This window comes from Microtus pennsylvanicus, chromosome 1, assembly GCF_037038515.1.
Source record: "Microtus pennsylvanicus isolate mMicPen1 chromosome 1, mMicPen1.hap1, whole genome shotgun sequence".
NCBI lineage: Eukaryota > Metazoa > Chordata > Mammalia > Rodentia > Cricetidae > Microtus > Microtus pennsylvanicus.
In genome coordinates, this window is record NC_134579.1 from 191,399,929 (window position 1) to 191,426,929 (window position 27,001).

Below are 27,001 nucleotides of genomic sequence, written 5' to 3' on the forward strand. Positions count from 1 at the left end.
GTTATTGTCCTCCTTCAGACCAACTGACTGGCCTCTTTTCTTTCAGGCTCTTTTCACTCCAATCTGACAATTACTGTGTTAAATTAATATTCCAAATGCTCAGCTCTTAGAATCTGGCTTGTCAATTCAAAACACACACAGAGAAACACAGAGAGAAAACACAGAGAGACGCATGGAGACACACACGGAGGCACACACTCACTCACACACCGCTGGTCTTCAAAGTTCTCCTTAGGCCTCCTATTTGGAAAGCTCCATGGTTCCTAAGCTTGGAGCATGTCCTGTGATTTGTGATTCAGTTCTTCTACCCAAATCACTCTCCTTCTTCCTGTTCCTAGAAAGACTCAAACCTTTGATTCAAGACTCAGTTCAAGCATTGTTACGGGGACATATAAATCAAATTAAAATCTGCAGAATAGAAACAAACAAGGTATGCCTAATCCAGTAATCACTGAAAGATGCATTTGCTCACCACCCTTTCTGGAAGCTCTGTGACCCATAGTGCACTGAGGCAATACTTGCTTCATTGTTAGGATTAAAATGCTTGCTGAGAGTCAGCATGAGGTTTATCTCCAACCTAGGGATTCCAATTATACACGCCACAGCTGTTCTTCATTACCTGACGGCACCAGGAATTGTCTGTATTCTAACCATTTGGTATTGACTGTAATTATTTCTCTTTTAATAAAGCTGTGAGGAAATTGGGTTGAGGGGGTGGGAAAGGTGGGTGGTAGAGACCTGGGACCCCTGGACCCAGGGCTGTGACTAGCCGTGATAATGTTCACCTTCAGATACTGATTTGATATTAAAGATCAGCAGCGAAGCATTGGGAATTCAGATCTTTTCTATGCCCCTTTTCCTTTAGCCTTCCTCCAACGTTGAGGGTCAAGTAAAAATGCTCCCGAAGCTTGTTTTTGTGAGAGGGCAAACCACAAAGGCCTGCAAGGGACCAGCGATTCCTTTTCCTTTGTGTTTCAGATAAGAAGCTAAGCAAATAGGTTGGCACAGCCCTCTTGGTCACTGACACTAACTCTCCTATGAAGATGAGCTATGGAGAGCTGGGACACTTGGCACAGGAGAGATGCAAGGCCGTGGGAGAAAACCAGCCAAGGTGGACACATCTGAGATTGTCACTAGTGGTCCAGAGATGTCTCCCAGGAACACCGTTTGAACACTTGCTGAAATGCGGGGTGTCTGGTACTGCCCCAAGCCCACTGAAACAGACTTAGGGGTCAGATCAGGACCATGCGTTTTGTGTGGGTGTAGCCGGCGATCCTGGTGCACATTCACGACTGAGACTCAGCACGGCCTGCCAGTGGACAACAACCTTTGAGTTTTAGAAAGAATAATAATAGTAAGGTTTTGTTGTTTTACATCATTAGCGTTTGGAGAGAAAGAGGAGGAGGCAGAATAAGGCAGGGAACGGAAGGAAATACAGAACAATCATCAAGTCTAAAACTTTTCTTTTTAACATCTCGTCCTTTACAGAAACATTTCCTTACCTGTGTGGAGCATCCCAACTAAAAGGATGTACCTGAACTTAGTCCTATCTCTGTCCTGCCACAGCTGAAATACTCGGTTTATGAGATTATAAAAACAAACAAATGGAAAAAAGGTGAGAATGACAAACATAAAAAGTTATTATCTAAAATACATTTACCATTCTTATGAGTGGAGGGAGCAATACATAAATACAGCCACAGCAAACATTCTGCAAAAACTTTAAAAACACTTTTTCACCCAGACAGGAGTTTTAATGGTGATATTTGAATATTAGGGATTCCCAAATATACATAAAAAAGTACAAAGGCATTTAAGAAAATGTGAAATAAGTATTTTTTTCTACTTAAACATTTTCTTTGTTTGTTTTTAAAGGAATTATAAAGTAGGTATACCTCCCAAGAACTTTGTGGAGGAGTCTGTGAAATCACTGTAATAAGGGTTCAAAGACTCAGGTGGGGAAAGCATTCCAGTCAGATGCAGAAAGTAGCGCCAAGCCAGACTACCATTCCTCAGTGGGTAAGCAGCTCCTAGACGTTTGTCATAGATTTGTAAATGTTTATTGTCGGTGTGCAGGAAACTCACTGTGGGATCTATACATCACATCAGCACTGGCTTCACGTCCATATGAACCTGCAAGGGACTTGCCACGGTGAACTGTGAACTGAAGCTTCAACCTCCAGCAGCTTTGTTTTCTTCTCTCCCGAAGAAAAGGTTGTGAAAACTTAGGAGCCACCAAACTGCTCTGAATCGTTATGGATCTTTTCATAAAGATTGAACTATATACCCAGTTTTAAGAAGCAACGTTTCAAACACCAGATAAAGTCTTGAAACCCAGCTTGCCTCACCATTTAACAAAATTATGACTCATTTCAGTAAGAATGTGCTTTTTTAGTAAGAAAAAAAAATGCTTTCTGAGCTAAGTTTGAACTGCTAGGGCACTTGGGACACTCACAAACCCAGTCAGCAGAAGTCTCAAACTCCTAAAAGATTAAAGGCAAAATAAATTGGCGTGTATTGAGAATGAAAAGAAAAAAAAATCCCCAAGGGTACTGATTTATAAACAGAAGTAATGCTGAAACTCCCCTGAAATCCCCCAATTGCCAATCCTTATAAATTCAGCACCAAGCACTTTCCTCCTCTGGGAACCTATAGTTAAGGAAACAGGAATGCCTTTGCTGACTTACAGCTGGTAAAAACTTCAAAGCACACCCACCATGACACTGACTCCATCCGGCACTGGGCACTGTGTGGCTCAGTGATTCTCAACCTTCCTAATGCTTGCGACCCTTTAATACAGTTCCTCACACTGTGGTGACCCCCAGCCTTAAAATTATTTTCGTTGCTACTTCATAACTGTAATTTTGCTACTGTTATGAATCATAATGTAAATATCTGATATGCAGGATATCTGATATACGACCCTTGTGAATGAGTCCCTAGACCCACCGGTTGAGAAACGTGGGTTTAGGTTTTAAAATCATGAGTGCAAACGTGAGATTTCCTGAGAAATGCTAGGGGTTGGTTGGTTGAGATCCAGTGGATATGTCCAGCAGGTGTGTGATGTTGAAGCCTAACGCTGGAGGCAGAGGTACCAGGGGTGGGCGCCGCCAGGGGTAGGTGGGGCCGGGACTTGGTGTCTAATAGAGGGAGGAAGGGCCTGCGTGCGACAAAATGTAAGTGGTGTGTGGGCTGCAGGATCGGGGAGGAGACCGAAAGATGAGCCCGGGGCCCTATCTGTCAAAGGCCACAACCACAGGTCGTCCTGTATTTAGTATCCTTTGTCACTTATGAATGAATTTAAGATGTCCCTTTAAAACTAAAAGTGGAAAAATAGACCTAGCCAAACATCTTTAGGGGGGAAAAAAGTATGTTCCCTTTCTCTATTTAACCGGTCATCATACAATGGCACTGTTCCTGGGTGGGTGGGGGGGACAGATTAATGCCCTCTCTCCCGGTGGGGGGTCCAACCCTCAACTCAGATGTTTCCCCCACCCTTCCGGGTGCCAGTGAGTGGAAAAGCGCTGCTGGTTCGGGCTCGGGAGCCCTGGAGCCTGAGGAGTGGAGTGACCGCGTTGCGTTGCGCGGCTGCCACAGCCCCCAAAAACCGCATCAGCGGGACCGGGCGTGGGTCGGCGCCATCCGGGCCAACGAGCGGGGTTTGCACAGGAAAAGGCGCCGCGAAGGGCCCAGGTCACCCCTCTGCAGCTCGGGCTCTCCGCCCGCCCGCCGTCCCAGCCTTGCTACGCGCCAGGAGCAGCACCGCGGCGCGAGAGGCGACTGGGAGCGGCGGCCAGGCGGGCTGCTGCTCGGGCGACCGCGGAGGCGGCGGGCAGGGCGCGTGCGCACTGCAGGGGCGCCAGATTTGGCGGGAGGGGGAGTGTCCAAAGCTCTTTGTTTGATGGCATCTGTTTACAGAGTTACACTTTAATATCAACCTGTTTCCTCCTCCTCCTTCTCCTCCTCCTTCTCCTCCTCCTCCTCCGTGACCTCCTTCTCCTCCCCTTTCTCCTGAGAAACTTCACCCCGGCCGCGCGGAGCTCCGCTACGCAGCGGGGGAAGGAAGCAGGCAAGGCGGAGGGCAGCGGGAGGCGGCAACCGGTGCGGTCCCCGGGGCTCTTCGCGGAGCCCCGGCCCGCCTCGCCATGGCCCGAAGACCCCGGCACAGGTAACGGGGAGCCTGGGCGGGCGGCCTCGGGCAAGGGCGCGCGGAGATCCAGGCACCTGGGTGCAGGTGGGAATTCCATCCCAGATTGTTTGCGGGGCTGTCAGTCGGTACCTTGGTGGCAGAAGCCACTCTGGAAGTGGATGAATGGAAAACTCTGTAAGGAATGCACCGGTTCAGTGGGAAGCACCTCCAGAGGCTCATTTCCCCCCGCAAGTTGCATGGGGATAGGTTTCTCTTTCGGGGAGGGGAAGAAAACCCGGCACGTTTTCAGCCAAGGACAGAACGGTTCCATCAGACCTGGGGAGCCCACCAGGTGTTTGGCTTGATGCCCCAGTGTCGGCGAGGGAATCGCAGCCTAATTGCTGAATGCATTGAGATGTTTTTGCACTTGGATTTGAAGAGCATATGGCAAATACAGGAAAAGGCCGGATTGTTTAGTGGCTGCAGGTAGTTCATTTTACATTTCATTCATTCATTATGGAGGCAAAAAAGGTGTCAGCTGACAGGCTGCTGCAAAGATTTTAGGCGGATAAAATGGATTTGCCGATTGTTTCAAACCCTGTTATTGAAAATGCGAGTACTTGTTCTGGGAGAGGCTTATATTTCTACTGCACGCATTGCACGCGCCCGCGTCGCACATGTCACCGCACTCGTCGGGGAGATGGGTGCAATCCTTTTCCATTTCGGCCCCACGTTTGGGACGACAGATCAGAAACAGAAGGGAGCGCTCGTCGGAACTGTCAGTTGCTGGTAGCTTAGGTCCTGCCGACCTCGGGATTTCCCGAGGACACACGGGGCTCCCAGCGAGCAACGGATGCGGGGGGTTGATTCGGTGGCGGTCGTCACTGGGTGCAAAGTGCTGGAGGTCAACGGCACCCAAGGCAGCTGCAGCGTCCCCGGGGCTCTTCTGGCCGGAGAGAGGTACAGGCGCCCGGTGCACACGTGGACGCAGCTGAGGTCCCGCAGCTCCAGGCACTCCGCTTCAGTTGCCTCAGGTATCCCGCCTTTGGCAAGGTCACCGGACGGCCCTAGTGAAACACACACACACACACACACACACACACACACACACACACACACACACACACTCGCACACACATACACACGTCTATCCGCCCGCCTTTCCACCGGTGGTTTGATATTTGCTAAACTTAATCTGGTTTTTTGGAACGAACAGGTACTGGCCCTGCAGGGCGCGGGCTCTGGGAAGTTGCAAAGAGCGTGGGCGTGGGGCCCTGCAGCGCACCCTCGGGCTGGGCCAGGCGGGGAGCGGCAACCTCTGGGCGTCGGAACAAGAGGGGGTGAATTGGGGAGACCTTGGATCTTGGCTCCCAGTGCCTGGCCCCAGGCCTGCTGTGCAGGTCCAAGTGCCACCCCTTAAGACGTTTTGCCTTTCGCTTTTGGGACCTAAACCGACAGCAACCGGGTCACCTGTTGAAAGCTGAAACTTGCACCGAGAGGAGGGAGCTGGGAAAGGGTGCTCGGAGGAGGCGCGGCCCAGGTTCGGAGCCTAAAGGTTTTGTCTGCACGGGGCGTGGCCGCGCAGGTTCCCTGAGGCTCCCAGGTAGTCCGGGGTGGGGGAGTGGGGGTGGCGAGGAGGGGCGGGAGCCTTGAACTTGGCTCAGGGGGAAGAGAAACCCGGCTGCGGGCTCAGAGCCGTTTCTTGCAGGGCGAGCGTCAACTCGGCAGGCATTATTAACCAGGTCAGCGAAATGAGTCTGAACCCCTTTTCTAGAATCATGTAGCGGCCACAGACACTTCCTCCCGTTCCCCTCCCTCTTCCCAACCCCCAGCAACTCTTTTTCGTTTCTTTGCACGGTTTGTTTCCTTGATAGAATGTAATATTCATAGTTGTACTCTTTTAACCACACAGGCTCTCGCAGGTGGAGGAGCCGAGAGCATCTAGCCTGAAATCAGCCTTTGAAAGTCCTTTGACTGTTGGGTCTGAGATCTTGTCAGAGCAGATAAAGGAAAAGTTATTTCTGGTCCTTTGTCGAAATTAATCATGCTACTGAGGCGACCAGGTCATTTTAGGGCAAGGAAATCGCATGCAAAGCTCGAAGGCGAGCCCCTTGCCAAGGCTGGACTCGCCCTGCTGCCTCGAATAGCCCTTCAGGAGCTGCAAGAGGCACATGCCGCGTTCACCCCCAAGACTTTGCCTTTGCACATCGGTTCAGGGCTTGCTTTGTAAGAGGCACGGAAGACAGTGGAGACATGCGCTCTGGAAAGTACCTTATAAAATAGAATCCACGCCCTAATGTATAAGACAGGATTCACGAGAGGGAGAGAGATTTGTCCAAATCAAACAACTAGGTTCAGACGGGACTGGGACTGGTAGAGCTTTGCTTCCAGAATCCCTAGTCCTGTGAGCCCAATTCTCCCTCACCTAACTCTCGACTGCCCCCTGTGGGCGACTGAGTCTGTTGCTTGTTTTTAGTTAAAACTTTTGAGCAGAGGAAAACCCAATTATTTGCTTGGAAAATGTCCCCAGTTCTGAGAGCTGCATCTCCAGATCTCGCCAAACCTAAAAGGCGAATCTAATGAGAGTTAAGTATGTGGCTCCACCTGCAGATCCCGTTGGCGTTCTTGGTATCCCTGGTGCTTCGCGGAAGGCTGCTTCATTTGGAAGGCTTTCCCAGCAGTTCCATAGCAAAAGGGAATTGTCACCTGAAGATGCTGACTTTACAGTTTGGGGCTTATAATTTTTGTTCTTTCGTTTTGGCTCTATAGCACTGTGTTGTATATGAAGCGGAAGTTTTTAATTATTATTGCTCAGAAATTATTTACTGTCTCTTGTTTACTGTAGGAAACAAAGCTGTTCTTGGTTCAAAAGGTTGATACTAAGTGGAAAAAAAATGATTGCACATCAAGAATACAGTTTAGTGGGATTTTTTGGGGGGGGGGGTGATGTTATTTTAAGATCACATCCTGCCACCATGTAGTGAGTTAGTTCGGGAAGACAAAACCTATTATGAATGTAAGTTTGCTTTTTAAAAGTAATTTTCATATGATATTGTTTTATGTCATTTTATTGGACTGACTTTGATGGGTTTTTTTGGTTTTACAATGGTGAATTTCAGTGAAGTTGTTAAGTGTGTCATTTTTCATATCTTAAGTTTTATGGAGAATGATAGCTATGATTAGACTGCTAATTATTCTGTGTATGATTGATAAGTTTGGAGTTACTTAGGCCGTCATCAGAATCCACAATGTTACTCAACTCAGTAAAGGAAAAGCTGTTTTGAAAACAGTATTTTTTTTTAAACCTGTAGGTCTGTCTGGGGGGAACCCCTTGGTTTTTAATTAGTTACATTGTAAGATATTTTAGACACCATTCAGTCAGAGACAGAAAACAAGAGTAAGTAGGATTCTGACTAGTCAGTACCTTAGTAATGTGCTTAGTTACTCTGGGAACAGTTTTGTAAACACAGCCACCAGTTGGGTCGACCAGACCTTGAGTTTTGAATGATTTATGTTAATCAGAAAACAGACTGATGGCTGTATCCTTTCCCAGGTTTTGAAACCATTTCTGCTTAATTTTTTTCTAGTATTATGTATGGACTTTGATCGCAATTATGCGTTTGAACGTATTCTGTCTTGATTTTTTTTTTTAGTCTTATTTAGTGGAATACCAGCTCTATTAGGACATAATTGGTTCGTTGTGATCAGAAACTATTTAAATGATTTGACATATGCCAAAGAGTTTGAGTATGCCCTTGTAGAAAGGACATGGGCTCTTGTTCCTTTTATTGTCCTTAGCATTGAGCTTCACGCTCAGGCGTCCATTGGTTGGGCGGCTGCCAGATGTGTAACTTGTCGCTGGTCTAACAGTAACAGCAGGTTCAAACATGCAGAGCGATGGAAAGTGCCAGGGCGTCTGGTGTCTCTGTGGATACCAGCAACAGCAGAACCAGTTTACAAACACTACAGCAACAGAATGCCGTCAACAAGCATATTGCGCAAGTGTGCCAGGTTTTGTCTTGGTGGACTTTGGAAAGCTTTTGTGTGAGTTTCATAATCCAGGAGTCTAGATCCTATGCTTTCAGCCCATGTCTGTCCCTTCTTATTTCTGCAGCATATACAGTAGCGATGAGGATGATGAAGACATTGAGATGTGTGACCATGACTATGATGGGCTGCTTCCCAAATCTGGAAAGCGTCACTTGGGGAAAACTAGGTGGACCAGGGAAGAGGTAACTAGTCATTTTTATCAAGACATACAAAAAGAAATGAAGAGTGTGTAGTTGGTGAAAACTGAAATTGGAGCTAAGTTACATGTGCTCGTCTGAAGACTCTTGGTGTGTTTACTCTGCCATTCCAGACAGAAGGTTCCCCTCACCCTCACCTCTGCCAATGTGTTCCTTCTGCTATCTGTTTCCAAATCATTTGTTGTTCTTTGAGTGTTCCCAGCTTTCCCCTTTATGCTTTGCCCGTCGATTTCTCATTCTGGAGCCCCACCACTTTTTATGCCTTTTCATTATATCTTAACAGATCGTATGTCCTGTGAAACTGTTACTGGCTGCTATCTTTAAGGCTGTGTACCCATGCCACGGAGTGCCTTCTTGACTTCACTCATGTTTCTATGTGTATGTCTTTCCCAACATGCTGCAAATCTCTCGAGGGCTGGGATTAAAGTGTCTCTTTATCTTTATCAAAATCACTTGCTAAAATGTAGGATAGTAACAAATGTTCCCTGGAAGAAAATTAATGCATTCCTTTTTTTTTTCTAAGCTGAAACAGTCATAGAATTCATCGTGCCATAATATACTCATCTAATATTCTTTACATATGATGCTTCACAGACCTATGTGTGTGAAAGGTTATTCTAAAGACATCCAGTAATGGGAGAAGATATGCCCACTTCTTTCTAGAACAAAATCATTAACCTGTGAAGAAAGGTTTCTTCTTGACTGAACTATGGAATTCATTGTGTTCTAAACCTGGGGGCTCCTGAGAGCAGGCGGACAAGACTCCCAGGGGGACACCTCGGAAATGCATGCTCCGCCTGTCACGAGGCTGTCCCCTCGGGAAATCAAAGTTTTGTTGTTAACCATGGTTTCCCATTCCTGTCTGTTCTGGTCAGAATGTGTGAATGGCATCTTTGCAGGACCCTATTAAAGCTATGTTTGTAAAGGCACGTGTGACCTAGTAGAGTGGTGGCCAGTGTATAGGCTGATAGAGCCAACTGCCTGAGAACGTTTAGTGTCTTCATTCATAAACTCTGGCCATATTGAAACAAAACCTTAGTGGCCTTACTGAATTAAATACACCTCTGAGTGAAACATGTAAAATATCTTTGGCTTCTGCATGAAAAAGATTGAGCTAGGGGGAAATCATCTCCCCCATAGTCTCATCTCTTGCCTTGGTTGAATGGCAACTCCGTTTAACACTGGAATTCCCTTTCCCCCATTCAGTAAAAGTGTCAACAGTTACCATCTACTAAACACCAGCACATGCCAGGCTTCACTGTTTTGCCTAATGGTATTGTGTAATCTCCAGATAACCCTGTTGGTACCATTCCTATTTTATAGATGACAAGAGGAATCTGTTTATATAACCATGCAACAGCTGTGTCAAAGTAAAAGCTTTAGTGTGTTTGTAAATGAATCTATGTTCAGACCAGCATAGTACATTAATATTGGCTTTATTGGGATGCTTTTGGAAGCTATTTTCTGCATTGGATCATGAAGTTGGTTCCTTTGTCCATTATAACTTGAACAGAGCTATTCAGTAGACAACTGATATTCTAGCATTGCCTTTAAATACCCTAGGATGAAAAGTTGAAGAAGCTGGTGGAGCAGAACGGAACAGATGACTGGAAAGTGATTGCCAATTACCTGCCGGTAAGTTGGCTCTTGTTTCTTTTTATGACAGAAAAGCCTCCTCTGGATTTAAAGAAAAATTCTTGGAGAATTTATTAAGATACTATGCATTTGTTTATGTAGATGTAAGGAGGGCAGATCCAGCCACCATTTTTATTACTGACTATACAACACATAATTGAGGTTTCTTAATATGCTATCCAGAGATTTTGATTTTATTTCCAAAAATTGCTTCTTATTTTTGTTTTAATTTATCCTGATAATGTAAGTTAACATTCTGATGAATTGTTACAAGATAGAGTTTTAAACTTGGCATTTTCTCCAAATTAATTTCTAAATTTCCCATTTTTGTCAAAGCCACATTGTTTGGTATATGGATTTAAGATTCTAGCGTGCCTTTGGAATTATACCCTTTCATCTAAATGCTGAGTCGGGAACCTAGGATTCTTTTACAATCCTTCTCATCCTTTTAGTTCCTATGTTCTGGCCACAGGGTGGCCGCCCTGCCCTCTCTATTACAATCTTCCTACCTTTTCACGTGTCTGTCAGTTCCAAATGCTATCAGCTTATAGAGCTTCCTAAACTGGAGCTATTCCTAACTAGCAGTGTGCTGGCCTAGAGTGTCTGAGTTCCTGGGTTTTTGATCTCCTGCACCACATAAACAAATAACAATTAAGCGAAGCCCCACCAGTGGTGACGTAGATTCTCACAAAGTAAATGAACTGTCTTGACCTGACACCCAAAGGCTCTCCTATCTGGTCTCAACTTATGGTTCCACTGTTGTCTCCCCCCACCACCCCCTCTGTTTCCTACTTCCTCCCCACAAGCAGGTTTGGTTGTGTTCATTTCTGCTTTTTCTCCTCTGGGCTTTTCTTCCTGGTGATTTTACCCCTTAGAATGTTCTTTTTTTGCTTTTCCTGTTAAAAGTTTTGAGCATCCTCCAAAGGCCACGTCAGGAGCTCCTGGATGTCTCTGAAGGAAGCAGCATCTCATCTTAAGGGGGCTGTCTCTCCTTAACCCCAACAGCACTTTGCTTGGGTTTCTTCTTGCAGATAAATCAGTTTTAGCCATCTGTGATAATCAATTCTGTGCTTATCTTTTTCTTCTTCTAAGATGGAAAGCTCTTAGAAAATGAGACTCTTTTATTGTTTTCATTCCTCCTAAACACAAGTGCTCATGATCCTGAACTAAGCATCTCTCGGTTTGAATGGGAAGCCCTTTAGCTCTTTCTAATGGATTTTCATTGAGACCAGGCAGTAGGGACTCTCTAGCCCATCTTAAGCCACGGAGTTACAGATCACAGGCTTGGGTTAAGGTTAAATTGGCATATGTGTGTGCCCTAAGACGTTCCTTTTATTCATGTGACACAGCTATTCCCTTCACTAGTCACAGACTCCAATCCTAGATGCAACTTGGATATACTTTTAAGTCTGTAAGCAGTGTGGGACAGGTGGGCTCTCCATACATGCCTTTAAATGTTCTTGAAAGTTTGCACTCTGTATTGTTCACACATAATTCATATTGAACAAAGTCCTCATGGGCTCATCACATTTTATCTTTGCGATGGTGCATGCTTTGTCTAGAACCGGACGGATGTGCAGTGTCAACACCGATGGCAGAAGGTGCTAAACCCCGAACTCATCAAGGGTCCCTGGACCAAGGAGGAAGATCAAAGAGTAAGTTCTGTTTCCATTAGATGTGTGAACCGTAATTAAGATTATTTCTAAAACATGTTTCTCATCCCAAGGAAACAATTTATTGTACAAGCAGAAAGTAAAGGGCTCGCTCCCATATATGTTCAGTGGATGAAAACAGGTTTATTTTTTTCTTACGTTTTCTAAAGATCTTGTAACATTGAAGCTTTATGACACCGACTCATCCTGTAACATTAAAACACAGATTATTTTTGTGTTTCTCTGAAGGTAATAGAGCTCGTCCAGAAATACGGCCCGAAACGTTGGTCTGTTATTGCCAAGCACTTAAAAGGGAGAATCGGAAAACAATGTAGGGAGAGGTGGCATAACCACCTGAATCCAGAAGTTAAGAAAACCTCCTGGACAGAAGAGGAAGACAGAATTATTTACCAGGCACACAAGAGACTGGGGAATAGATGGGCAGAAATCGCAAAGCTGCTGCCTGGACGGTAATAATTGGTCAATACATTGATCGGGAAGAGCAAGAGGACGGTCATTGCATATTCTAAGCGTGTCAATGTATTGTGAGAAGCATGTTGTTAGACCAGAATCATTGAGTTTTAGAAGTGGAAAAGAGATCTTATTTCGTGGAGCACAGTTATTGTCACCTCAGTGGCGACATACATAAAAGGCCTTGGGCCAAGCTTTTCCCCCTCAACCTTCACTTCTTCATTTGCAAAATTACTAATATTCTATTTCATGAGCTAATATTAGGATCACGGAAAATGAATGTCAAAGCATTTTGTAAACTGAAGAACTCTAGCTACGTAGAAGGAAACCAAAGACACATAGACTGGTTTGATCCCAGCCAGTTGAGTGACTGGCAATCATTTTAGTCATTTCTCTGCTGTAGTAATATCTATTTCTTACACCTCATTGTACCATTTGCTTACTCTTTTTTCCAGTGACTAAAAAAGGCTGTGTATGTAGAATTATCACGCCTATTTCCAATTTCTAACCAATTTCAGTGTGATGTCTTCTTTTTACTGGATGCGGCAGGAAAAGGGTCCCTTTATGAAGGATAATTGCGAAAGTTCACCTTTGACCCGTTGTCTGTCTATATTTAAATAGGTATATAATTGATTTTATAATTGATAATTGTGAAAGTTCACCTTTGACCCGTTGTCTGTCTATATTTAAATAGGTATATAATTGATTTTATCAATTTTTGAGAAATACTTTCGCTATACATTTTAAAATAAAAGATCATTAAAAATATTTTTATTCTTGAGCTTCTTAACCCCGAAGTGGAGAAAGGATGGTATCAGAGATGGCTTCTTTAGTATTTCCCAGTGTTGCGCTAAAGCATCTCCTCCCTTGTGGCTTGAGAGCTTCAAAAAGTCATGGATCTGGTCAAAGGAGATCTTTCCTCCCATGTGGCCTCAGGATATGTTGTTGACTTTTCTAAAAACTTAAGGGGCACCCGAACTTCCTCTTTTTAACACTCATTTCCCCACCCCCATGGAAATAGTAAAAGGGAGTCTTTAATGGTTTTTTTCTTTCTTTCTTTCTTTTTTTTTTTTTTGAGCTGAGAATTTTTCCTAAGAATGGAAAGAATTTATAGTAAATGCTTTATAGTTTGAAACTATACTAGGCAGTCAAGTGTGGTAGGCAGCACTTGCTTGTAATCCCAGTACTCAGGAGGTTGAGACCCAAAGATCAGGCAGGAATTGAAGGCCAGCCCAGACTACTACCCTGTCTCAGGGACACCCCCACCCCTCCCAAAAGACAGAAAATGTACTGGAGCTAGCTTCTTTTATGTGGGATCCTGTTGAGTCTGGTGGAGAAAGTCCTTACCGCATTATCCAGTCACTTAGTTATAAGAATAATGGGAAGGGCCAGGTGGTGGTGGCGGCGTACGCCTTTAATCCCAGCACTCAGGAGGCAGAGGCAGGCGGATCTCTGTGAGTTCGAGGCCAGCCTGGTTTACAGAACAGGCTCCAAAGATACACAGAAAATTCCTGTCTTGAAAAAAACAAACAAACAAAAGACTAATGGGAGTGGTTTTCAAAGGTAATAGAGATGTTTTTACTCTAACTTTGTACATAGAGTTACGAGAGGTACAGACAGGGCACTGAGGTTTTGCCATTGCTGTCCCCAGGCTTGTCTAAGTCCCTGCTGTGGTGTCTTGACCCTGCTAAGTCACATTCTAAGAGTCTATAACAGCTGGGACTTTAAGTTGTATTAAAGTCCAGTAGCACATGAATGGGCAGAACCTAGAGAAGGATTATTATAGTGAACATCGCCTTTATGAAGGTGTCAAAATGCTAAAAAGAAAACAGAATTTGCAGAAAACTCAATACATCCCAGATTGCAGTAGTAAGAGTAATCTATGGATTGTCAAGTAGGCAGCAAGGAAAAGATCAAGACAATTAAAAAGAGAAAATAGCGGTTATTGGAACCATAGAGATGATTTTTTTTTAGAAACAGTTTTCTGTCAGTTAACTACGATCTGAAACAGCATTGTTGTCATTTGTTTGGGGCGCCTTTCCACACAGGACTGACAATGCCATCAAGAATCACTGGAATTCCACCATGCGGCGCAAGGTGGAACAGGAAGGCTACCTGCAGGAGCCTTCGAAAGCCAGCCAGCCCCCGGTGGCCACTGGCTTCCAGAAGAACAATCACCTGCTGGGTTTTGCTCAGGCCCCACCCTCATCTCAGCTCTCCCCAACTGGCCAGCCGTCAGTTAACAGCGAGTATCCCTACTACCACATCTCTGAGGCACAGAATGTAAGTCCTTCCTGAGAACCTAGTGGGAGGAGGGAGATGGTTATGTCCATTACAGTTCATCTATATGAACTACATGAGTCTGGTCACAGGCGGCCCTCAGCTAAACCCTAGCCGAGGGTACACTTGAGTCTGGCTTCTGTTTCTGGAGACAAGAACAGAAATAGTTTGTCCTCTGTATAGACGTAACGCTAACTAGAGTCTAAGTTGTCTGATTCTCACTCCCTGCTCCAAGTCTGATTTAAAGTTAGCTTTTGAATGTAAATGTGCTTAAAATGTTGCTAAGTCTTAACACTGGGTGAATGCAGATAGATTTATAGTCCAATATTTTGCTTTTTTTCCAAAATGAAAAATTAGAAGGCTAAACAGGAGACTATCAAGAAATGCTCATCATAGAACCATCGATAAAATGACAGAACTTCCCCGCTGGGTGGTGGTGGCACACACCTTTAATTCCAGAACTGGGGAGGCAGAGGCTACAGGAACTCTGAGTTCAAGGCCATCCTGATCTACTGATCTACGAGTGAGTTTCCAGGACAGCCAGGCTTGCACAGAGCAGAGAAACCCTGAATCAAAAAAAAAGACAAAGCTTACCCAAGAATTACAAAGATCATATGCAAATTTTATGTAAAACATATTCATGAATAGTTTTTACTTGGCTGTATCAGTTTCTTAGATTTGACTACAGAATTTCCAGAAAGATCTCTGGTGAATGAATTATCATAAAAGCTTTTGTGCTTTTTATTAAAGCTAAACATTACTCTAAGAAAAACATCCCTGGTGACCAACAGCTAGTGGTAGCGACATCTCCCAAAACTTCTTTCACGTCTGCATGAATCCGTTTCTCCATTGTTCCTTTTTCTGATTAAAGAATGCCTTCTGTTGGGGTAGAAAGACCCTTTGGGCTTCTTTCTCTGCGTTTCTTGGACTATTTAGCCACTTTTAAATACCTGACTAAATTTCAAGTTAGAGAAGTTTTGTTTTGGTTGTTGATCGTTCTGTGAATTTTACCAGCAAAGTACTTTTTCCCCTTCGGTCCCAGTGAAGCAGTCATAAGTCTGAATGACATAGCCTTTGTTGTGCTTCTTGGTCTAGGTGTCCAGTCACGTTCCATATCCTGTAGCATTGCATGTAAATATCGTCAATGTCCCTCAACCAGCTGCTGCAGCCATACAGGTGAGATGGTCAGAGGGGCAAACCCATTAGCTGAACAAGGCACCGCTTTTAAAGACACTTTATTTTTGCCACGTACGCATGCATATTACAATTCGTAATAGAAAGAAAAGTTAGCAGTTTTGAGGACCTAGTTTGGGACAGGCATTTACCACTGGTGGCTTCTGGAATTCTCTGTGAGCATGCGCACTGGCCTCTGCTTTCCCCTCCTTGCCTTAAGTCCCATAAGTTTGCATGAGCAGTGGTAAACTTCGTGGGGGTGGTTCCACACGGACGCTCTCGGGGCTGTGTTCGGTGCCTCCCTCAGACCTTGTCTTTGCCTGCTTCACTTGTCACTCTAGAGACACTATAACGATGAAGACCCCGAGAAAGAAAAGCGGATAAAGGAATTAGAGCTGCTCCTGATGTCAACCGAGAATGAGCTGAAAGGACAGCAAACGTTACCAGTAAGAGCATCACCGTGTGCCGGGCAACCTTGTCTCTGCTCTCTCTCTCTCTCTCTCTCTCTCTCTCTCTCTCTCTCTCTCTCTCTCTCTCTCTCTCTCTCTCTCTCGGGTTTCTCCTCTTCTAAACATTGTATCAGCCAAGATCTGTGTATCTGCAAACAATGCTAATCAGAAGTCGCCTAGCTGTTTGTTTTGTAACAGGATCACAGTAACCCTTGGGACTATCAGCATCCACTGTTTCCTTCAAAAGGACGTCCATCAATTTTAAAGACTAGGAAAGAGAGAATGATTGAAACATCTGCCTTTTAGCAAAGCTTTATAGACATGTAGTGCCCACTTGTTTGAGTCTTTTTCTTTTGCTGTTATTTTCTTAGCATGTACTTACACATGTTATAATCTCAAATTCGATTTGGTGCGTATTTTGTCTATGCATGCCTAAAAAAAGGTACATAGATCACTTCTTTAAATGTTTGCTGCTAACGTTGGTTTGCATGTATGAAAGCTGTGTGGCCCATTTCTATTAGTAGTGATAGTGCACATTTCTGTATACACACATATGTTCCCATAGTTGTGTACCCTATGCGTGCGGGTGTATGGGCACACATATGTTCAGGCCGGAGGTTGACAGATCTCTAGATTGAAAGTTTTATTATAATTGTGTCTGTTTGTGCACACGTGCTCACATGCACTTTTGGAGGTAAGAGGACAGTTTTCCAGAATCAATTCTTTCCTTCTATTGTGGGCTTTGGGGATCAAACTCTTTTTTTATCTGCCTAGCCACCTCGCTGTTCATCTACCTTCTATTTTGAGACAGGGTCTCATGAAACCTGGAGCTTGCCCATTTGCCTAGGCTGACTGGCCAAGGAGCTCGTGGTACTGCTTGTCCCTGCCCCTCCAGCACTTGGTTTACTGCTGTGGATGCTTGGAGATCAAACTCAGGGTCTCAGGCTTGCACGGCAATCACCTTTCAGAATGAGACATCTCCCTAGGATCCCTTACCCCTTCCTTTTTTTGTACTGATGATCAAACCTAGGGCCTCACATCTAGATAGCACTCTGACCCTGAACTACAGCCCAAGCCTTTCCGCGGGCTGTTTCTGAATCCTTGATTGGTCAGCAAACTGGAAAAGCAGATTGTACTTTGGAACATATGTAGTTTACCCAAGAAGTGAGTATGAGAGAAGGGGTACCCAGGCGAGATTTTTCAGGTGGAATGTCTTTTTTGTTGTTTTTGTTAAATCATAAAGTAACATGAGCATAATAGTTCAACCACTTTTGAACTTTTGTCAACATTTTGCAATTTCTCCCCTTGCGCGGTCAGAAGGGAACTTCTGTTAACTTGATCCACTTCCTAACCGCGTACACTCTGCAGCCCCACCTTGCATCAGGGCAACCTGTAACCTTAAAAAAAAAAGAAGCAACAGGATATGTGCAGATAAAAGTAGCAGCTCCAACCATATAGTCCTTTCAATGGCTTAGAATGCAAATGGAACCATTGGCCAGTCACAGCAAAGACCGGCAGTTTGCAAATTAGACTCAAATGGCTTTCTAAAACACTCTAAGACTTTTGTGTTTTTCTAGCATTCCCGAGGTTTTGCATTTGACTAAAATCATAGCCAGTGAAGCAATCCTGTAGGTATAAATTAGAGAGTTATTGCACAGCCGTCAAAAAGGAAACATCTTGACAACTGTCTGGCAGGCCCGAGTTTGAATGAGGCAACAGCTTTTTATCTTGCCCCCAACAGCGCTAGATGCCTTGTGCAACATTATTGCTAAGTTTCTTCTTCCCTTCTTCTCCCATCCTTATTTCTACACACCCCTTCCTCCCTCAGACACAGACCCATACTTGCAGCTATCCCGGGTGGCACAGCACCTCCATTGTGGACCAGATCAGACCTCATGGAGACAGTGCACCTGTTTCCTGTTTGGGAGAACACCGCTCCACTCCTTCCCTGCCTGCAGATCCTGGCTCTCTACCTGAGGAAAGCGCCTCGCCAGCCAGGTGCATGATCGTCCACCAGGGCACCATTCTGGATAATGTTAAGAACCTCTTAGAATTTGCAGAAACACTCCAATTTATAGATTCTGTAAGTAGAAGTGCGAAGGCACGTCGTTTCTGGAAGAGGAATTGAGTACTGATAATGAATCATTGCCATTTTCTATAGCAGATATGTTCCGGCCTACGTCCTTGCAAAGGGAAAGGTCTTCAGGTCTGGCGAGTCCATTTCTCTCAGCGGTCTGATTTCATGTGCTTCCCACACCAAAGATGACTTTCCATATTTTGCCTTCCGCATGTGAATTTTCTTAAAGAGTAATTGACTTACCAGGAAGGGCTCAGGATAAGAACTGTGTCTGAGCTGTGTTAAAACAGAATTTCGTGTATTTTGCTTAATTCTTGTCATACTCTAGAAATTTTCCTTGCTGTTTTTGTTTTTTGTTTTTCCTTTGTTTTTTGTTTTTGTTTTTGTTTTGACAGCACATTTGGGCTTAAATTTCCTTGGAGCTTAAGACAAACTTTCAGTTTGAGGGTGGGACATAGCTTTCTCTCCAGAATACTGAACATCGATTAGCAACTTCATTGGTTCACTGAAATAAAGCATCTTCAGTGAAACAAATTTAAGTTCTGCAAACTCTCATTTTTTTTTCTTGGTCTTCTAGTCGGTTAAAAAGCAGCCATTATTACCATAATGTGTCGTCTAGAAAGGTTTTCTGCTTGCTTTAAAGAGAGTGACTGAGCTCCCCACAGTAGATGGGCAAGGCTACCCACATACCCCTGTGACCCCTGAGCTAGAAGTCCAGCAGACAGACCCAGGGTTTTCTCGCAGGCAGCATTCCTCGCTAGCTCGCTCGCTTGCTCGCTCCGTGCCGTGTTTCGGGTGATGGTGGCACTCGTCACACGCACACACCTTGTCTCAAAGCTCTGTGCCTCCCACATTGTTTCAGGACTCTTCATGGTGTGATCTCAGCAGTTTTGCATTCTCTGAAGAAGAAGCAGCTTTTTCACGTAGCCAGCCGCACACAGGCAAAACCTTCCAGCTTCAGCAAAGAGAGGGCCATGGGACTAGACCTGCAGGAGAGCCTGGTCTGAGGGCGAGCAGCCCAGTGCTGAGCCGGGAGGCTTCCCCTGGCCCAGCCAGAGCCTTACCTCCGGCGAGGCACAGCATGGTTCCACTGGTCATCCTTCGAAAAAAGCGGGGCCAGGCCAGCCCCTTAGCCGCGGGAGACTCGAGCGCCTTCCTATTTGCTGACCTCAGCAGCAGCTCAATTCCCAAGCGGTCCCCTGTCAGAGGCTTACCCTTCTCTCCCTCGCAGGTAGACCACAACTTCTGCACAGCTGTTACTAATTTTCAGCCGACACCTGAGCCTTAATAATTAGAGACTAATCTCCTGAACAAAATGACTAACGACCGCTGTCCTGGCCGATTTAACTCTGTCTCGGATCTAGCTGGGGTTGAGATTGCAGATGGCCTCCCGAGCGTGGGCTGGCTGGCGGCAGGCTGGCTGAGGGCTTTGTCGCCGCTCTCTCTCTTACTCCTGGTGGTTTGGAAGACAGATAGCTGCATGAGATGCGCTTTCATTTCCTTCTCTGCCAGAAGCGAGCATTTCCGTGCCCTCCTCTTCTCCCATGTTAGCCCTCCCTCTTCAAATTCTGCTTCTTTGCTCATTTATTACTAAGTGATTTACTCACCCTCGGGGAGGAGGGAACCAAATTCTGGTTACATAACATTTGGATTACAGCTAGAGAACGGAGTCATTAGAACCTATCTGTCGGCGAAAGTGTTGAGGGAGACAACGACGAACAGATGCTTATGCAAAAATAATTCAACGTTTTCGGCATCGGTTCTTTTAAAATTTGCCAGGGCATTTTTTTTTTTACCAGGGTACTGTTTGCCAAAGAATATTCTTATTTTCATATAGTGCTCTTAAGGCTTGAGCATTAGAATGCTTCGCGGAGCCATGTGTTCCCAAATTAAAATTAAGAGACATTTTGTGTCTTTAAAACATTTCCCCGCAGTTATATTGTTGAAGGTTTTGCATTTCGTTTTATTTTACTTCATTTTATTTTCTTGTGGTTCTGCGACTTGAACCCGGGGCCTCTTGCATGCTAGAGTGCCCTACCACTGAGATACACATGCTCCTAACCATGATTTAAAAAGAACTTTAAGGATAGACCAATGGTTTTCCCATCCCCCAAAATATAGATTTAGGTGTTTTTCTTTTCCCCTCATATTTTCCTAAACTGTGCTCTGTGAAATTAGTTCTGCAAGACCTAAAATATCTCGGGGGTGGGGGGAGGAGATCTAGATAGGTAGAAAAGTTTGGGACACTGACTCCGGGTTTCAGAAGGCTTCTTTACTAGAGAACCCCCTCAGACTTTGTTTTTGTTTGGATTTTTAATTTTTTTTTTAGCTTTTCAAATTGTATACCGAGTCTTTCAGGCTGTCCTGGCTTGCCTTACACTCCTGTGCTCAAGAAACCTTCCTGCCTCTGAATAACTGTGACCACAGGACGCAGCCAATGTGCCTGGCTTCCCTTGAGTTTTAAGTGTGCTGGCGTGTAGCCCGTCTACCCAGGAGTTAAGATCCCTTAGGTTTCCCAAACCTCTTTTGCTTTGGGAACATTAGGATTCTGAGAGAGATAGCTTCTTACTCAGTGATTTTTTTCCACGTAATGCAAACCTTACATAATATTACTCTGGGTTACTAGATCATTGAATCGAGAAAACCAAATATGAAAGAGAAGTAAGATAATAATCTTTTTAAGGTTAATCAAGAGCACGTCCCGTTCACTTTCATGGGAAGTGTCATTTATGGAGGAGATTTGCTTTTGAATTTTCAAGGCTTTAGCTTTGACCCTAGATTTTGTTTCTTATAAATAACATGCCAAATTTTGGTCCTCAGTGGAAGGAAGTCAATATCCCCATCAACACTATATGGTTGTTAGTGTTGTCAGTATTTGGGCTCATGGGTCCCTGGAGTATCCTTGCTTACTATGTGGGTCTCCCTTCAAATTGGGACGAGCACAGACTCATTATTTAATCTAAGTTAGTTTTCTCTCTCTTTCTCCTGTATTTAGTTCTTGAACACTTCCAGCAACCACGAAAACTCAGGCTTAGATGTGCCTACTTTAACCTCTACCCCTCTCAGCGGTCACAAGCTGACAACACCATGTCATAGAGACCAGACTGTGAAAACCCAGAAGGAAAATTCCATGTAAGTCCTCGGCTCAGTAAGAAAAATGTTTATATTACTTATTTTAATGAAGGCAGCCCCAGAAGTTTGACCCCCTTGTATATATGTAATTCATTCACTGTAAGTATCCTGTGCATTCCCACAATGACTGTATCCTCAGCATGTTACGACTAACCAGGAAACGAGCAAATTGCTTTTTCTAGTGCAGTCTAAGTGCACACAACGGTAGTTTTCATATACTTCTCGCAGCCAATTTTTCTTCCCATTATTTTTTGATATTTTAAAAAAAGATTAAAGCATTCAGAATAGAATTGAGAATGGTTCATAGTTTATATTTTTTAATTTTACTTTTTTTTATAAGATATATGCATTAGGATCTCTTTAGATACTTACAGGAAAGAATTATGTATGTATGTATGGATGGATAAATGGATGGATGGATGTATGGATGGGTGGATGGATGGATTTATGTATGTACATGTGTATGTGTATTTCAAAGCCCAAGGTGATTAAGTAATTGAAAAGAAATACATTCTTTGAAAGAAATGCATTCTTATTGCTTCCAAGTAAAAGCAAAGTTTTAGACATTAGCATGTTTTCTAGTTTTGGTCCACTTGAGAGAGTAGATAAGACTGATTTGTAAGTGATACCAGATATTCCCAGCGCTTTCAGTCCAGGACCATTACCTGTATCTTTGGGACCATCCTCAAAAGACGGAAACTGTTTTAGAGCTCTTAGTCTTAGGACAAAGTATTTTGAAGTATTTGTAGATCTGCAATATAACAACAATCGAGATCCACTATCTTTTAATGGCTATAACGAAAATTGTGGTTATGCACTGAGGGGGGTGTAAGCAATGTGTGTCTTTTTTATTGAGCTTTTGATGGTTCTCTTTCTCAGCTTTAGGACACCAGCTATCAAAAGGTCAATCCTTGAAAGCTCTCCGAGAACCCCCACACCATTCAAACATGCCCTTGCCGCTCAAGAAATCAAATATGGTCCCCTGAAGATGCTAGTAAGTTCAAGAAAGGTCCTTAGATTTAGCACGCTTACCCGTGTAGACGATAAGTATCCTCTGATCCAGAAATATCCACTCTTCCCTTAGCCTCAGACACCCTCCCACTTAGTGGAAGACCTACAGGATGTGATCAAGCAGGAATCCGACGAATCTGGAATTGTTGCTGAGTTTCAAGAGAATGGACCCCCACTACTGAAGAAAATCAAACAGGAGGTGAGTTACCCTAGCTCCTCTGCACTCTGAACTGCGTCGCATCCATGCTATTTGGCGGTGACACTTTCCTCACAAGACTATCATGCAAAAATAGTTGAAAGGCACTGGTGTACTGCAGACTCCCGTCTTCCATTTGAAAATTCAGTTACATCAACTTCTTTAGACAGAAAAGATACTAGAGAGGGGTACAGGGAGGAAGGGGCAGCAGGTTTATACTCCACTTTCAGAAATTACTGATATAGTGGCAATGAGGTCACCGATCCAAATCATGGCCAAATTAATTAAAGCAAGATTTTTTATTCATGCATATGGGCTGACCCTCTCTATCACAGGGCTCAAGAAGTCAGCATTGAACATGGGGAAAATAAGGGTTTTTATAGCTCGGGAGCAGGGGGTTACAGAAGCAGAACATAAAACATAACATATTAAGCATACGCATGACACGTTGGTTATAACAACCTCCTGAAACCAAGACATATTTGCAAGGTGACGGTCATAACAACTTTTTGAAACAAAGGCATGGTTGTTGTTTCCTGAAACATACAATACAGAACCATTTGTACTTAAGGTCATAGGTGGGGCATAGCCCAGTCCTTGAGAAACAGAGATTTAATCATAACAGGAATGAACCAAGTTTATCTTTACTGTAAGACAGCTTTCAGGCCTAAGATGGAGGTGAGGCTGGTTTATCAATAAGGGGGTTGGATAGGTGGACAAAGAGACAGGCAGGCAGGCAGAGACACAGACAGACAGACAGACAGGAGATAGATAAATGACAGATTCATTTCTGTCATCTTAAGTACCAAGAAATAGTTTATTCTAAGACAGAATGACCATGGCCAGAGAATTATAGATTCAAGAATAGAAGTTTCCAAGCCCAACAGAATGAAATTTTAACCATCAGAAATCTAAGTGCTAACTTACTGGGAAGAGCCATTGCCAACAGGTTGAACCCGCCATTCAGGCAAGACTTTGTGTTCCAAAGACTGGGGTAGAAATTTACACCTGACAGCAAATGTTTCCTGGAAGTCCCTTCCATAACAAAGCACTTCCTTTTTGCTCTTAGGTGGAGTCACCCACGGATAAAGCAGGAAATTTCTTCTGCTCAAACCACTGGGAAGGGAACAGTCTGAGTACCCAGCTGTTCGCTCAGGCGTCTCCCGTGGCAGATGCCCCAGTGAGTATCATGTGGCCTCTTCTGGGATGGTGTGTGTGTCTCATGGACTCCCGTGGGTGGTGTGGGGGACCACAGTGCCTTTGGCTCTCACTCTTTACGTCGTTGGGTTTCCAAGTATTCACACCCACAGATTCCTTTGCATTTGCTTTGTCTTCTAAATGTCTTATTTCCTTCCAGTTAAGCAATCTGTTGTTTGGTTCCCTGCTACTTAGACAGTCACGGTGTGCAGCAAATGCTTGGCCTTCTAGGTCCTACCCTAGGGGTCCTTCTCTAGCCACAGGAAATTGGTCCCACACGAGAAGCTCTCATTCTTTAATTAAAATGGCACAGTGTTTTCATATAACCCATGCAATCCTCCTATGTGCTTTAAATCGCTTTCGGATTAACTCCTATCTCTCATGGTGTATAAATGCACTTTTCTGTGTCAGTGTTTTGGTTGGTGAACCCATGCATGCAGAGCGGAAGCTCTGTCACCTTGCTCTGGTTATTGCTACATTCTAACAGTTAATCTGTGGATAGTGCCTCCTGCATCTTAGGGACAAGCCAAGCCAGTGAAAATCGTTCATAGTTACTCAGTGTGTACTAACTGCTAAGTACAAATTCATTCTTGTAATCCTCAAAATAATGTTGCTGACATTTTCATTTTCATTATACCAACTGCGCCACTGGGTAACTTAATGGTTTAGTGGCTCAGTGTTAGAAACTTAGCTGGGTGGTGCTGCCTTAGAGCTTGGAGAGGGTGTTTGCCAAGGCCGCGCTTTTACCACGGGCTGCGCTGCTCTTGATTTGTAGTTCTCAAATACTTCTGGGCCAATAGGGAGCATAAAGCGCTGTTGTGAGTACGTCTCTTGTTTTTAGAAGCATGGATTAATAAACTCATCGGGTAGATAGATTTTTTGTGTACATGCCATATGTCAAGAATTAGATGGGACCCTGCAGCATTCTTATTGTTTGGGGAATGTTTGCAACAATGGGTTGGGAAGCCAGTATAGAGTCGGCTCCTTTTGGCTCAGAGAGGAAGGAATTTCTGGCAGACACTTGCATGTCTTCATGCTAATGCGTGTCATCTCGTAGTAAGCTACTCTCCAGAGTTGGGTTTATGTTCTTTTTTGTATTATCCCACCTCATTTAAATTTCAAATGATTCCTTTCCCTTTAGAATATTCTCACCAGCTCTGTTTTAATGACACCCGTGTCTGAAGACGAAGACAATGTTCTCAGAGCATTTATAGCCCCTAAAAACAGGCCCTTGGTGGGTCCCTTGCAGGTAATGACTCTTCTAACATGTGGTGTCTTAAAATTCACTAACTGCAAATCTGTTACCTTACGTTGTGTTTTAATGCTTTAGATAAAAAGGAATGATGCTTTAAAGCAGCTTCTTAGTGTCTAGAACTCACCCTGTGTGGTGTTTTTGTTACTACTCATGTGAGACACTGGAAATTCTTGTAAAATCAGGGCCCCCAGCGTGATGAAGTGAAACATTTTTTTTTAAACTGTAACTGAGACTAAACTCATGTGCTACCCTAGAATGTGCTAGTATCTCCTTCTGCTTTTACACAATCGTAAAAATACGTATCTATAGGGTTTTTTTTAATTTCAGAATTTTATTATGTATGCTTGCCCTATCAACCAGTAATCAAGAGCTGAGAGACTAGATCTCTAACAAAATATGAAATTAGTTAGAAATCAATTGCAGTGCATTTGGCTAGGAGGACAAAAAGGCAGCCATCAGTGCTACCCCGATCATCTGGGATGACCATCTGCCATCAACTTTTTATATCAAAAGAGATTTCCCTTATAACTCTGAAGTAGGTGTCTATTGATGAAATACATACAAATTCCAAATTAATCCCGAGCCAAGTGTAAATCAGAATGCAAATTTGTCCCCTCAAATTATTTAAAGCAGCTCCCAACATTAAATAGCCTAGCACCCAGCCAGCTGCAGCTCCCCCACCCCCACCCCCGTTGTTACTCAGAGGGAAATTCTACCTGGTAACTGGGTTAGAAGTAAGAAGTCTTGTGTGATGCCATAGCAGTGTAAAAGGAGGGTAGACTGTGAGAGAGTTGACCTTTGTTTATAGGACCTTCCCACTACTGGACTGGGTTAAGCCTGCTCTCTCCAAATTGTGAGATTCTTCTTCACCCCTCTGTGTAGCCCTGATGGGCCCTGGAACTCACTCTGTAGGCCAGGCTGACTTTGAACTCACAGAGGTCGGCCTGCCTGCCTCTGCCTCCATAGTGCTGGAATCTAAGGCTTGAGCCACCACCACCCAGCTAAGTTGAGAGAATGTTAAAACCTGTTTTCAAGTATTTGTGATAGTTGCTATCATCTAAATATAGTTTTATTATTTCTTTGGGGATTTTATGCATTATATCTGGATCATAAGCATCTGCAACTCCTCCCCTTAACTCCTCTGAGATCCACTCCCACTGCCCTACTTCCCAAAATCTCGTCTTTGTTGTTGTTGTTGTTGTTTTATTCGATAACCTATTGACTCTAATTTGGTCTATCCATAATACTTCCGGGTGTGGAGCCATGATCTGCATCATGGCCAAACTGCCAGGCATCTCGTGCTCTGAATGAAACTGACTCTCTCTCCCTAAAAAGCCATCAACTGCCCATGACTCCCAGTTAAGGGTGAGGGTTCATGCACCCCTTCCCACTGCATCCTAGACTGTTGAGTGGTGTGGCCTGGTGCAGTCAGCTGCAGCTGATGTGGGTTCGTGGGTGCCATGGTTCTCTCATGCCCAGAAGACACTATTCTGCTTGACGTTTCCTCAGTCTCTGTCTCTTACAGTGTTCTAACCCCCTGCCCTCCCCACTCTGTGGTGGTTCTTGAGTTTAGAGAGAGTTGTGACATAGATATTCGTGGCTGAGCACTTCTCAGGCACTTATTCTCTCTATCCCATAACTTACTGACTCCAGTTTAGCCAGTTAGGAGTGTCCGTTAGCAACCGTCCAACACACAAAGAAACTTCTCTGATGGGGTCTGGGGGCTTCACTAATAGACTGGTAAAGAGATATGAATTTAGAGTTTAATACTGTGTTCGTTTATCAAAATAATAGTAGATTTAAATATGGGCCCGTAAACTCCCCAACCATGGGTTCTTGAGCAAATCTGTAGTACCCAGTATATGCTTACTCCTATGAAGCAGGCCTTAAATTTAATAAGAAAACAGTTGGTTACCCCCTATCCATTTGTGCCACTGTTACCACCACGGGTGTATCTTGCTATGTGGGTCATTATTGCATTTCACAGTGTAAAACTGGGTAAAACTGATGCTAACTCCCTGTCCTCTCACAGTCTTTATAGCATCTTTCAGTCCTGTGAAAAGTAACCAGTATGGAGGGAGCTTCCTGGTTAGTATT

The 27,001-nt window shown here is 44.1% G+C and overlaps 1 protein-coding gene across 3 annotated transcripts in view; it reads left to right on the forward strand.

The window, feature by feature from the left end:
- Positions 1-3,891: 3,891 nt before the first annotated feature.
- The window catches only part of Myb (MYB proto-oncogene, transcription factor), a 36,144-nt gene continuing 13,034 nt past the window's right edge, over positions 3,892-27,001 (forward strand). The window contains exons 1-15 of one of the 3 annotated variants that reach the window (XM_075947860.1): positions 3,895-4,168; positions 8,244-8,361; positions 9,940-10,011; positions 11,574-11,666; positions 11,913-12,133; positions 14,183-14,417; positions 15,510-15,590; positions 15,929-16,033; positions 17,865-18,119; positions 18,976-19,344; positions 21,109-21,245; positions 22,125-22,239; positions 22,330-22,455; positions 23,522-23,632; positions 24,791-24,898. In XM_075947860.1, the coding sequence (XP_075803975.1) occupies positions 4,146-4,168; positions 8,244-8,361; positions 9,940-10,011; positions 11,574-11,666; positions 11,913-12,133; positions 14,183-14,417; positions 15,510-15,590; positions 15,929-16,033; positions 17,865-18,119; positions 18,976-19,344; positions 21,109-21,245; positions 22,125-22,239; positions 22,330-22,455; positions 23,522-23,632; positions 24,791-24,898 (2,169 nt within the window). In that variant the 5' untranslated portion in view covers positions 3,895-4,145. Of the gene's footprint in view, positions 4,169-8,243; positions 8,362-9,939; positions 10,012-11,573; positions 11,667-11,912; positions 12,134-14,182; positions 14,418-15,509; positions 15,591-15,928; positions 16,034-17,864; positions 18,120-18,975; positions 19,345-21,108; positions 21,246-22,124; positions 22,240-22,329; positions 22,456-23,521; positions 23,633-24,790; positions 24,899-27,001 lie in introns of all 3 variants that reach the window. The other 2 variants (XM_075947870.1, XM_075947878.1) reach the window with 2 other exon arrangements.